The sequence below is a fragment of the Gymnodraco acuticeps genome, unplaced genomic scaffold (assembly GCF_902827175.1).
Source record: "Gymnodraco acuticeps unplaced genomic scaffold, fGymAcu1.1, whole genome shotgun sequence".
NCBI lineage: Eukaryota > Metazoa > Chordata > Actinopteri > Perciformes > Bathydraconidae > Gymnodraco > Gymnodraco acuticeps.
Window position 1 is genome coordinate 36,643 of NW_022991216.1, and position 13,476 is coordinate 50,118.

At 40.5% G+C, this 13,476-nt stretch overlaps 1 protein-coding gene across 1 annotated transcript in view; it reads right to left on the reverse strand.

The window, feature by feature from the left end:
- Nucleotides 1-13,461, reverse strand: part of LOC117561401 (rhotekin-like) — a gene marked incomplete at its 3' end in the record, with an annotated part of 48,601 nt that extends 35,140 nt beyond the window's left edge. Inside the window, 4 exon segments of the mRNA XM_034238790.1 lie at nt 9,382-9,435; nt 9,527-9,573; nt 10,691-10,890; nt 13,307-13,461. Of these exon segments, the coding sequence (XP_034094681.1) occupies nt 9,382-9,435; nt 9,527-9,573; nt 10,691-10,890; nt 13,307-13,324 (319 nt within the window).
- Between the last annotated feature and the right edge of the window lie 15 nt (nt 13,462-13,476).

Genomic DNA, 13,476 nt, shown 5'->3' on the forward strand with positions numbered 1-13,476 from the left:
TGCCTAGCGACAAGGACAGGTTGTATCCAAACACCACACAGACATTCAGTATGGTGCAAGAGACACAAAGAGAGAGAAAAGGAGGGAGAATAAGGAGGATTGTCTCCCTCCCTGATCATAAGTCAGAGACTATTGCCTTTAACTGCCCAAGTTCAATATGTGACTCATCTAACTGTATTATTGTGTTTCCTGTGTCCTCAGTTTACCCAACATGGGAGATATATCCAAAAAGCCAGTACTCTTGGTTCAGGTTCGCACCAGAGGGGGTAAGGATGGCTCTTAACACCATCGAAGAAATGCCCCCAGAACTGTGGTGTAGCACGGTAGAACAGTTCGAGACACTGATAAGGAATGAGGTAAAATGTACAGTGCGGAAGCCAGATTACCGCGTTCCCAATCTAGGTGATACTGCATGCACATTTACTGGACCAAATAGCAAAACAAATGTTCCATCTACTCCACTTAAACAATCAGGAGGCGAGGTAGATTCTTAAAAAAAAGGCCTTAATTACTCCTTTTAAACAAACTAAAACTAATTCTGCAGTAAGTTTAATGTTAGACTACGCACATGAACGTAATGTTAGCAACTGTTGGTTGTGCCAAAATATGCCAGAATCAATGCATTCTCCCATGTTTAGCCCAATTCCTTTCACAAAAGCTGATTACGGTTTAGTAAACTGGAATGACATAGCATCTAGAATTAGCGATGAGGCTGAGGATTGTTATACTCCTTCCTACCCCATAGACTCTGAAAAACCTTTACAGTACAAGGGCTTAGTCTCTCATTGTTGATACAGTAAATAAAGATTACCTGCCTGACGGTTTCAAACGTTTGATGTTTCTAAAACTAATATATATGAAGAAATACGTTAACCTAGCTTTTGAATATAGATTCCGGTTAGCTCTAGCTCAAACTAATTGTTCGGCTAACTTTACAAGTCCAACATGTACAATGCAACCACACACACCCGCTTTGTTAGTTGAAGCTTTGGTAACAGTTGTGCCCTGGTTTGGCTCTAGAACAGTGGACTCCGTTGAGGTTAAAATACATGACTGTACGCAGCCAATACCCTTAGGCAAGCCCCCTACACGTGACTGCTCAGTATATGTTCCCCCAATTGTTGTGCATGAATGGAATAATGTGTCCATCTGCTTCCAGAATGCAATAGGATCTCACACCTCTCCTGATGTGGGACACAGCGACTGTAACGCCATAGTGAGAGTACATATAGCCAGAATTCCCCTCCCACAGAGAGTTTACTTAGTTTGTGGGGACCGGGCCTATGGCTGTGTGCCATATGATGTTTTTTATGGTACCTGTTATCTAGCCTACCTAATCCCTTTAATCCGTAAAGTAGAGGCTACTGAGATTGCAGCAATACTTCCCTCTCTACACAGGAACAGCAGGTCTATTACACAAGGACAACAGATAGCTAGCCTATTCTTGCCTTGGTACGGTATTTATGTTACTCAGCAGGAAATTGTCGCATTGTCTAAAGTTGTAGAACACCATTTAAATGTATCCAACACAGCGATGTTAGCTGAACACAAAGAATTGCAGGAAGTTAGGACAGTAGCACTACAGAATCGTATGGCGCTTGACCTCCTCTTAGCTGCCCAAAGAGGAACATGCAAGGTGATAGGAAGTGAATGCTGTTCTTTCATATCTGATGCCACACCTGAAGTTATGGACATGGCTCATGATACTGCCAGGGGAATAAAAGAATTGCATGAAACTCATGGGTTTACATTTGGGGAATTAAGTGGAACTTTTGGATCTTGGGGAGCGGGGCTGGTTAAATTTGTTGTTACTGTTTCAGTGTTTATCTTGGTTGTGCTGATCCTAGTGATCTGTTTGATCACTGTGGTTAAATTAGCCATACGAAGGGTTGCCAAGACTGCCCTCCAGGCCCCACAAAGGCTAGTTGGGCATTCGACTGTAAAGGACACAATATTAATGTACAATGCCGAGCTTCCGGACCCCTGGGTCTCCATCGTGATCTCCGACCCGTGGGTACCTCCATTCAGCGATTGAGATGTTGTTTAAAGTTGATATTCTGAATAAAGAACAGATGTTTTGATAATTGATTACAGTTGATACACTGGATTAAAGGACAAATGTCTGATTTTTCCTTTGCAGGTTGTGATACAAATAAAATGTCTGATTTTCATTTTCAGATTTTGAACAAATGTATTTGAATGAAATAAATGTATTACTAAGTGCCTTACTCTTGAATAAAGCGTAATGAAGTAAACGTAAAGTAATGTTAAAGATTGAGGACACTGTAACTTTACAGATTACAGATTGATCGATTCATCACTGTGAATGTATACCTTAAACTAGGAACCTTAGCTGGATCTCTCATGATTCTGATTTATACCTCAATTGGATTTCTCATAATCCTAAATTATACCTCAATTGATTTCTTATAATCCTAAATTCTAATTGTGTTTTTAATAAGTAATTGCCTTAAAGTAAATCTTTGAGATGTAAGCTGATTTAGAATTTGTGTTTGATGAATGAGATTAACTGAGTGATAAATGATAAAAGATCTTATTTTTGAAACATATATTTTGCTATAATATTTTGTATCCCATGTGTTTATTATTGTGCCTTTTGACAAAAGATGCCAAGCACTGAAGAGAGATGATTTTATTATGATTGACTGTGTTCAATCATGGTGATTGAAGTGTTTTCAATCTTGTTCTACTTTTTAATGTAATGAATGTATCTGAGCCCACCCAACTCTGAAGACGCTTATTGATTTAAGTATTGACTGAAATATTCTTAGACTAATGTTAATTGGTTATCAATAGATTGATAAAAAGAGTGAATCTGTAAGAGAATATTTTAATCTGATCTGTTTATAGAGCTTCTTATAGTTTCTTAGAATCTGTGATACTGCAAACATCTGCTTGCAGTATCACTCAAAGACTCCTCTGTAAGTTGAGGTCACAGGTCAAACGCTTCTCCTATATCCGTGGGGGAGGGTTGAGACCTGGCTGCATCTCTTTGAGACAAGGAGATTATTGTCTCCCATTTTGCTATTGATTAGGTAAACGTGGGCTTCTGTTAGCCCGCCTCTCCTCATGTTGATGCGTGTTGGGTCTATTCTGGGGCAGAGAACATGATGGTGGAGCACGGGACAGTGTGAAACTAAGTGATCTCCCCGGCCGTATTAATGTACTGTGTTCAATAAAACTCTCAGTGCTTTGGCTAACGACGGTTCCAGACTCCTTCATTCTACCTCAACATTGCAACAACAGAAGTTTATCTTCACATTCGTAATGATTACATATTATGTTACTCTAACGTTAATTCGACATCCATGTTTAATTCGACAGTTACGGCCCGTCCACACAGCGGCGTGCGTTGACGCTTGCCGGCGGGCGTGTCTGACACTCGACCAACAACCAATCACATGAATCTCCCGCCCCTAACACACAAGCAGCGGTTTGATTGGCTAGAGCTTGTACTGTCATAGGATTCGATTGGCTGACGCTTCTGCCGAGGCGTCAAAAGTTGAACATTGCTCAACTTTTGAAGCGAGCAATGCCAGCAACGCTCCGCGTCGCTTCCCAAAATGCAGTTCGGCTAAAAGTGACGTCATTCCATTCAAAGTGAATGGGCAAAAGCGTTGGAAGCTTCAACGCACGCCGCTGTGTGGACGGGCCGTTAGTTTAGCAAGCAAGCATTGACTGTATGGTCTGTGCACCTGCACCTGGTCATGACAGTCAAATAGTAATAATTAGCAAGCTAGTAATGAAAACAATACATTTACAATTACGCTACCTACCACACACAACTGTATTTTTAAGCAAAATCAATGTAAGCTATCTGGGGAACAAATTATGAAACGTAGCGATAACTTACCGTCACGGACTGCGGTCTGGTTGCATCAAAAAGATGGCGGAGATCGAAATAATTTCACGCACATCACGTAAAAGTACCCGGATTGAGAGAACACACTATCCGTCGTTAAATATGTTATAACCATAGGTTATAACTAATGCTGTCAAAATTATCGCGTTAACGGCGGTAATTAATTTTTTGAATTAATTGCGTTAAAATATTTAACGCATGTGCAGAATGGCCCGCCCCATACATCCCACCAGTGGCAGCGCCAGGGTATGGCTGGGGTAGGCTACACCCATACCAAGAAATGGCTTAGCCCCACCATGACAAATTATGTTAAAGTAAGCAAAATAAAGTTTGCCAACTCGCGCGGAATTGCACAGACAGCAGTTAGTAAGATTGATTTCGGTAGCCACTTGTCTGGAAATACCGAAGACCAGAAACGGTTTTGAAAACTTTTGTCACGTAGTGATCGTCTTCTCAATAGAACATCTTTGATAACGGCGTGGTGTTGTTGCAGGAAGTCCCGACGGATAATACTTTTGCTGTAGTACAGAGGTGCACCTAACTGGTACGCAGGTTATGTGCGTAATCTGAAATGCGTACCGTCACTTGTGTCACAAAGCGCATTTGCGTACCGACGTACTTGTGAAGCTTTTTCAGAAGGCGGTTAGATCACCGGACGACAGAGTCGGTCTCCGTGTGCACAGACAGGGCTGCTGTTAACGCCGGTCTGTACAACGGAATTGTGCCAAAACTACGCCAACCGGCTGCGGAGGGAGACTCCCCCCCCTTCACTGGAGAACTGCGCTAAAACAGCTGATCACAACGTTCACACTGTGGTCACGAAGTACTCCACTAGCCCCCCCCCCCGTCGACTTTCCTGAAGTACTCCCCCGTTGATAGATCAACACGTAATGAATTCAGACCCCACGGTATGATGATTGATAGGTGTGTGGGCTGTCTTTCATTTTGACAGGCAGAAAAATGTTATAATAAACATAGATACTGTATGTTAAATGGATATATCTGCCTTCTTTCATTTATCTTTCCATTCCCACAACAATATACATAAAGAAATGGCATATTTTGGACATAGTTCGAATGGTGATTAATCATGATTAATTAATTTTTAAGCTGTGATTAATCTGATTAAAAATTGTAATCGTTTGACAGCCCTAGTTATAACACCATGATCCAACCCTGTACTATATAGTGTGTTAACAACAGGCAGTGTTAATCATGTTTAATGTAACACCAGGATTTTCACACTGGCGAATTTGCTGTGTGCTAGTGGAGCCTCGCAGCGGCGAAACTGTGGCGCTTACACTGTGACTGTAGGTGCGCCACGTTTGCGCTTCAGATGAGGCTCCCTCCGCAAAATGAGGCCCCATGCGCGAGGTGAGGCCCCATAGGGAGGGTCCTGTATAATAACGTCATATGCAGTCATTTGGTCTTGAGCAACAGCTTGTGAGAGCAGCGCATTCATCTGTGTTCGTTTTAATGCTGCCAATTTGTTCACGGCCTGTGTGTTGATGGGACTTCTCATGCTCCCTAAATGTTTCCCCTGCCTTTCGCAAGTTCTTAAACCCTGCTTTCACGAAACTCCCATCCCTGATCTCGCACAGACAAGCTTATTTTCTATAGCAGAGCAACAGAAGAAGCACACCGCATGATCACTTTCTATTATAGTAAAGCTTTTTATAGACTGCTTACACTAAAATGCTAACTCGAAAATAGTAACTCAAAATAAAACTTTTGTATTGATTTGTTTAGTGAACTTTTTGGCGTTGCAGTTACAACTCTCCGCCAATACTCTCCTGCCACTCCAACATCCAATCCCAGAGCTTGAAGATTAATCACAGGGTTTGTTAAAGCGGACAGGCGTCATCACAACAATAGCTGGGGATTGTGGGTAGTGTAGTCTCTTTGGCGCTCCACATTTCAGAGAAAACAAGTTGTTTCTCAGAATTGAAGGGGACAAACACAAAAGCATTGTACACAATTTAAACCTATCAATGTTGTTTAATTAACAAGGATAATCTGGTGTTTTTGAGTTGATGAGTAGTGGAGATATCACTGTCAAATCAATCGACAGTAAGGAGAATACTTAATTCCGGGTGTACAATTCTCCGTTATCCAATGGGAATGGACGCTCACATTGCCTTGAAGAGCTGCCGACATAAATGGATGCGGTGCTTCCATGAGCGTCAAATACCGCCGCCGATGGGAATACATTGCAATCAGTTGAAAGCTCTTTGCGTCCGTTTATGAAGCTGAAGGAGCCTCTGCGCGTCACAAATGGATGCCACGGGACCCTGACCAAGCGTCGCTATTGGACTATCAGGGAGAGAGAGAGTGTTGGTTTAGATGGATTTTAGGAAATTCCCTTCGATTCTATTGGCTCTAACGGTTAAAAAGAGATGTCAATCATCAAAATCGACCGAGGGGGGCCAGAGATATGGAAAATGCACCCAAATGACCCCAGTAGGTGTTCTTTTCTAAATCTCTCTAAAAAGGTCAAATGTCACTTGTTTTCAGTGGCGTGCACAGACATTTATAGGGGCAGGTGCTCAAGAGAAAAAAAAGGGCACCTTCTGAGTCGTCGTGGCGGTCGCGCCGAAATTGTGCGCTCCGAAATTGTGCGCAAAAATTTGCCGGATAATGGCGGATTTTGTTAGTTTCTTTTCGGTTTTTGGTTACTTTATTTCGGTTTTAGGGTTAGGGTTAGGTTAGGGTTATGTTATTTAATTCTTATTTTTGCCTGATTTTACTGATTTATTATCAAAACATTTATTATTTTAACATTTATTTGTATTATTCTAAATGACTTGGGGGGGTCCAATCTGAAATTAAGAGGGGGACGAAATCCCCCCCCCCCCCCCCCCGGGATTGACGCCCCTGGTGGAACCGCCGGCTGCCTTAGCAGTGTGAGATGTATTAAAGGCACATCTTGTATGTCATAATTGCATATATATTTATTTCAATAACCATATGCTGTCTGATGCAGATGCCTATCTAAAACAAATCAAATAGTAGGCTTACTAGCTTCTACACGCTAAAGCAACTGTAGTCAGGGATGCAAACTCATCAGGTATGAAAAAGGTGACAAGGATCCGAGCCCCCCGACCCCACGGAATATCGGCTTTAAAATTAGGAATAACAGAGGATTTTAGCAGTCAGAGCAACTAAAGCAGCAGGTAATAATAACAGAAACGCCAAAGAGTTACATCTAATAGAAATATATAAAAGCATTTATTTTAATTGTGTAGCAGTCAGTTTATAATTTTGGCAGCACTGTTGAGCATTTTGAAAATGTATTTTCATGCCTCTTAGTATTTTTATAATACTTTTCTACTTTCACTTGAGGAACATTTTGAATGCAGGATTTTTACTGTAACAGAGTATTCCTACACTCTGGTACTTCTACTTTTACTCAAGTACAAGATCTGAGTACTTCTACTTTTATTAAGTACAAGATCTGAGTACTTCTACTAAAGTACAAGATCTGAGTATACTTCTACTTTTACTCTAGTAGCCTACAATCTCTATACTTATACCACCTCTGTTTATAGCCTATGAAAAAAACTATTAGAAAACGAAGGCTAAAGCTAACGTTAGCAGATAGTGACAATGATATTGCGACAGAACAACTTTTCAGTTCACATCACGCTCTGCCGCTCTGCTCTGAACACCTGAACGGCCCGTTCTAACCGCTGTTCACCAGCGGCTCAGTCTGTGCCACAGTGACTCCGCACAGTTAACGAACACACCGTAGATAATGTAGCTGACCCTCATCCCGGAGCAGCAGAGTTCAGCCGGCCCGACAGGCAGGAAGACTCGAGCACACAGCTCGCGCTTCATATATTAAAAAAGAACACCATGCGCGTCATGATGGCACATAACAGCTCGCGACCGCAGATTATTTCGGCGATTAGATTAAATGTAAATTATATTTGACGCAACTTGTTACATTTCCATGACTTTTTCAAAACTTTGGGAAAAATATTGTTTTCCATAACTTTTCCAGGGCCTGGAATTTGCATTTTGAATTTCCATGACTTTTCCAGGTTTTCAATGACCGTACGAACCCTGTATAGTTTAGTTTGGCATCTGATTTAGGGGATTAAACAATACACTCGTTGTATTTGTTACCTGGTGGTTACTTACTTGGTCGTCACTAGGGCACTTTTAATCGTGTTGCTGCGTGCTGCTGCACCACACACCCGCCGTGGCCTGTCTGACTGTCAGCTCTGCGCGCTGCGCGTTCACGTTGAGAGCAGGGAAGGGAGGGGCTGCAGCCAGAGCACGTATGGGAGTGCCGCGGGGCACGTGTGGGGATGTCTGACAAAATTACAACGCGCATTTGGGGCATTGTTGTATATATTAGAAGCTTTTAATCCAGAATTGATCGATGTTACCATACAAAAAAAAAAAAAACGTTCAAAAGGGCACATTGCTGTCAAGAGGGCAAAACGGGCAGGTGCTCAAGCACTACCTAGAGTCTATGTGTGCACGTCTCTGCTTGTTTTGCATCAATCTTGATACAGGGTACTTATTATATGTTATATTTTTGATTCCAAAAGCTTTTAGTCTACTATCCCATCATTCAAAAGTAATTTTTTTCTTTTGGACGGACACTATAATTTACATTTTTTTACTGTGTTCAATCTGAATTTACTTTAAAATAAAAACATCTATATTGATTCTGACACATCTACATTCAACTCACAGATGTAACCATGCTTTGAGAAAAAGGATTATTAATTTACCCCTTTTAGAAGGGAAGATATAGTCATTTGTTCTGGGAATGTCATTTTCGAGCCTGAGACCTGAAAAACAGGATCAGGGCTTAACAGGTTAAAATAGAAGCCTCAGGGTGATTATAATAAGGGGAAATATGAAAGGTCTATTTCAAACTTGTTATTTAAATAAGTTATTGGGCTTTTTTTTATCAGCTAAGATGTGTTAGAAAAGGTTTTCTGTGAATTGACAGAATTTATTTTAAAAGTGGGCTTATTAACAAGTGAATACTACTGTGTCATATATTTTTACATATATATTTAATTAGTACAATATAAGAAAAGCACAAGTTTCATTTGTGGGCCATATGTCATTATACTTTTTGAATTTGCTGAGGGCTGATTCAAAATGGCCCGCGGGCCGCATTTTGCCCCAATGCCATAGTTTGGACACCCCTGCTGTAAGGTGATATTTTGTATCTTTTTATGATACATTGTTTGCACAACATTAAAGAAACACCAGGAACCACTAAAGTCCTGTAAGGTAATGTTTCTGATACATATCAAGATTGCAAATTAGACAAGTTTAAAAAAGATTCCCTTTCAGGACTTTAGGGGCTCCGTAGATACCAGAAAGGTTGGGCAATAATTGCTGTCTTTCACTTGCACTTATATAAACTTTTAACAAAATTATATCTGGCAAGTGAACCATGAAACTTTATGCATGCAAACAAACGTTATTCATTCACATAAGTGCAGTCAGTTCACAACATCCTTTCTCACCTCCTTTGTTCTTGAAGTACTCTGAGTCTTTCCACATCAGCGGGACACGCAGGTCTACAGGGGGCAGATTTTTTTAAAGTAAAATATAAAAGCTAGGTTCAGGTATCTTTATGAATTTGGGTCTATGTATTTTGTGAACCCTCACCTGAAAGGGATACTTTTCCCAAACTTGGCACAGCCTCTTCAGAGGGCCTGTAGTAAAACAAGCAGATCATCATAACATACGTACATAAACCCTGATGTCTAAGTACAGTCTGTACTGGGACACTGAAGGATTCCAATAAACAACAGCACCAATGACAGCCTTAAGAAAAATACCATTGAGTTGAATCCACATGTCTGCAACGCAGTGTAATTAATGTGAAATTACATGTTTCAAATTCTCGTTTGTCCCTCATTACATATAGTACATGTGACATGCACAAATGCACTATCAACACAACACACCAAGTAAACCCACACATCTGAACAAATTTGTTGAGAGATGGGGACAAAAACCCAATAGTAACCAATGCCATGTGTTTTTAGGGCCAACTTCAAATGTATTCTCAAAGAAACCAACCCTATACATGAAGTGCTGAAATAGGCTTGAGTCCTTTAAAGAGATCACTGAATATCATCATTTATTTGATTATATCACATTAAATTGTTACTCACCTTTTTTATTGTATGAATAAGTATTTTAGCATTTATTTTAGCACCATGTACAAGGTCATTCCAGATGAGCCCTACACAAAATGACCTTAAGGGGTTTTTAAAAGTTACCTTTCTGTCCCCAGAGTCAGAACTGAACATGGAGAAGCAGCGATCAGTTATGATGCTCCAAATATCTGGAACACACTCCCAGAAACCTGCAGGTCCGCTGTAACTGACTACTTTTAAATCCAGGCTGAAGACTTTGTTTTTGCCAATTTTAATTGAACTATTCATATCTCACACTGCACTGTAACTTTTTTAAATCTATTTTATACCTGTGTTATTTATTTTTAAGCTTGTTCTATGTTTATTTTATTATTTTATCTTTTTAATGACTGTTTTAAATGGCCATTTCATAACGTGTTTCCGGTGCACTATTTCTTTATGATCTTATTATTTTTTTGTTTTGTCAAGCCTTTTGAATTGCTTTGTATTGAAAGGTGCTATATAAATAAACTTGCCTTGCCTTGCCTGACCTCTAGTGGCTTGTAGGAGGATTGTTAGTCCACAACATAGCCTTGCCTCCACTCTAAACTGCAACATTCTTTGGTCCCTCTCCATTGATAACAGCTCTATGATCTTTCTTTTTACCCATGCATTCAACACATCTAACCTGTGTCCCACTCTCTGCAGGATCTGAGCCTTCCTCATCCTCTGCAGCTGGCTGAGCAAGGCCAGGATGCGGGCGCTGCAGGTCAGCAGGCTCTTGGAGGCCTCCAGGGCCTGCTCTCTCCTGGAACACGCTGCCAGCAGCTTACTGGCCCCCTCCCGCATCCGCACCTCCCTCTCAATCTGCCTCAGCACCTCTCCTTCCTGTTCAAGATGAGTGGGAAACAGAATATTCTTTGAATCATGTTGATGAATATTCATATTCCTTTGACTGGAAAGACATACAGCTAAAAGTGCTTGGTAGGAATGATCCATGATTAAAAGGATCAATCATTCAAAAGATAATTTCATTGAATTATTAGCCATGCTAGGTTTGGACCTGAATCTGAAGTGGAAGGAAAGCCACAACACTTTGTACGTCATAGTCCACAGAGAATAAAGCCTGATTACTACCTCTGATTTGTCATCCATTTCATTAGCTCAACAGCTAACAGACCGTTTGGGGATTTTTTTTTAATGATTTCCAAGCAATGTATCGTAATGGTTGAACCCTTGGACTTTTTCCTCTAATGCATCATGTTGTTTTAAATCAAATGTCTTGATAGCTTTTTGGCAGATTTTACATGATTTTGGTTCACATTCATATCGGGCCCCCTGGCTTATCTTGTTATTTGATGTATCGCTATGTGAGACACTGTGAGTAATCATTTTGAATTTCACTGTTGGTAATCTACAATTCTAAAAATGACAACCGAACCATTATATAAAGGCTTAGTCATTTTTTGTTATTGTCCTTGTCACTTACAACCTTCTGATCTTTCTGGTAAAAGGGTTTTATAAGACTCTTGGGGCGACAGGGAGAAATGAGTGCATCACATAATCTCTGGATGAAGTCCAGCTGGAACCTTTCAGGGCTAAACTCTATTAAGGATATGACAAGGTGTCTGTTGTTGGAACAATGTTACCTTTGTGTTTGTTTGTCACACCAGATGACATATTTTCTTTGATAGGTAACACAAGCAATAGTGTATAGAGCGATGGAAGAAATGTCCTGATGTAGTAATGGAATTCCTTGACGAAATACTGTATTGATAATCCACAATATCATATTTTCAAAGAATATTTTTTATGAGAGGTTTCTTGTTGAGAATGCTGGTTGTTTTACGTTGTTGACATAATAATGTGTTGTGGTAATGATGAAGGATTTTTCATTGTATTTACACTATAAGAAAACTGTTAACTTGTAGAACTTCAGTAGACCTTGAAAACAACTTCCCCTCTTTCAAACCCCCAAGTTCTGTTTCCCTTGGTTTGGACCACACCCATGTCTGAAGTCAGCTTTAATTCTGATGTCAACAACACACCTGTCGCTTTGTTTTATGACAAAACCAAGTGAGAGAGGCACACAGCAATGTTGGCAAGATGACACTAACATATATTAAGTTGTGAACAATACAAGTTGTACATTATGTTGCAGCTATATGTGATTTTGCTAGATTTATTACCAGCCGCGACACACAGGCCAGACATAGTGTAGCAGGAAACACCACCTAGGCGGTTTTGAGTCTGTTGCCAGGTGATCTTATTTCTGTCTGTCTGTCTTTCTATAGACATATTTTCTCACCCTGATACAGTTACAACTGTTCCAGATGCAGACAGGAAACTTCCCAGGTGTGTACACAAATCAAAGTTAAAGCAGAGTTCAAAGATTGTTGTCCGAGCAAGGGTGCCGTTACCAGGGGTGAAGTAATGAGAAAGGGGTAACTGGACCCCCAACTTGACAAACACTTGAATACATTAAGGTCCTCTGGAATAACAACTCAGTTACATCATACACATGTTGCCATTATTGGTATAATAAACAGCCTCAGCAGGGATTTTAGTTTCACAATAGACATCATGACTGTAACCCATTGTAACTGGGCATTCTTTTGAGGTTTACTGTGCATTACCAAGCTCTGTTGGGGGTGAGGTACAGCTTGAGGGATCAGAAGGCTGCTGCATACTTCAGCCATGTTTTCTGAGGCTAAGCCATGTGCATGAGTAGTGATTTGGTTGTGGTCCTGAATGTTTACTTAACATTACATGTTAGACGCTTTTATCCAAAGCGACTTGCATACTCAATACTGTGGGCAATCCCCACAGGAGCAATTTGGGGTGAAGTGTCTCAGGGACACAACGACATGCTGACTGCAGTGGGGTTTGAACCTGTGACCCCTGATCCCAACACCAACGCACAACCCACTGCACAACACGCCTCCCTAACCTGTTGTTCACTCAACTGACCCTGAATAACATTACAAGGTTTGTTTGTACCATATTTAAATACCATCAAATAATAGAAAGGGCACACTGGAGCCTAATGATGACAGGATTCATTGTGATCAACAATATAATAGGCTATGTATTAAACTGGCAATGATTAATGAAACATGTTAAAGTAAAAATCATAAACAAATAGTTAATTGCAAGATATTAACATGTAAAATAAAATGATATATATATCCTGAATAATAAAGAAACAATCATACAAACATTCCTGTGAAAACCTTATGTAAATTCCTTTGATGTATGAATCATCAATGCATAAAATACAAAATAATCATTTCCCCCAACTAACCTGGATGTTATCGCTCATGTTCCCTCTGTGCAGAGCCTCAGAGGTGCGCTCCGGTCAGCAGGCAGTACAGTGAGTGGGGGACTAATCTCACAGCTGGCTGAGTCCCACAGTGGACCTGTGGACAGAGCAGTTACTCAACAGGGAGATCAACAGTCTTAAGCCACTACAAG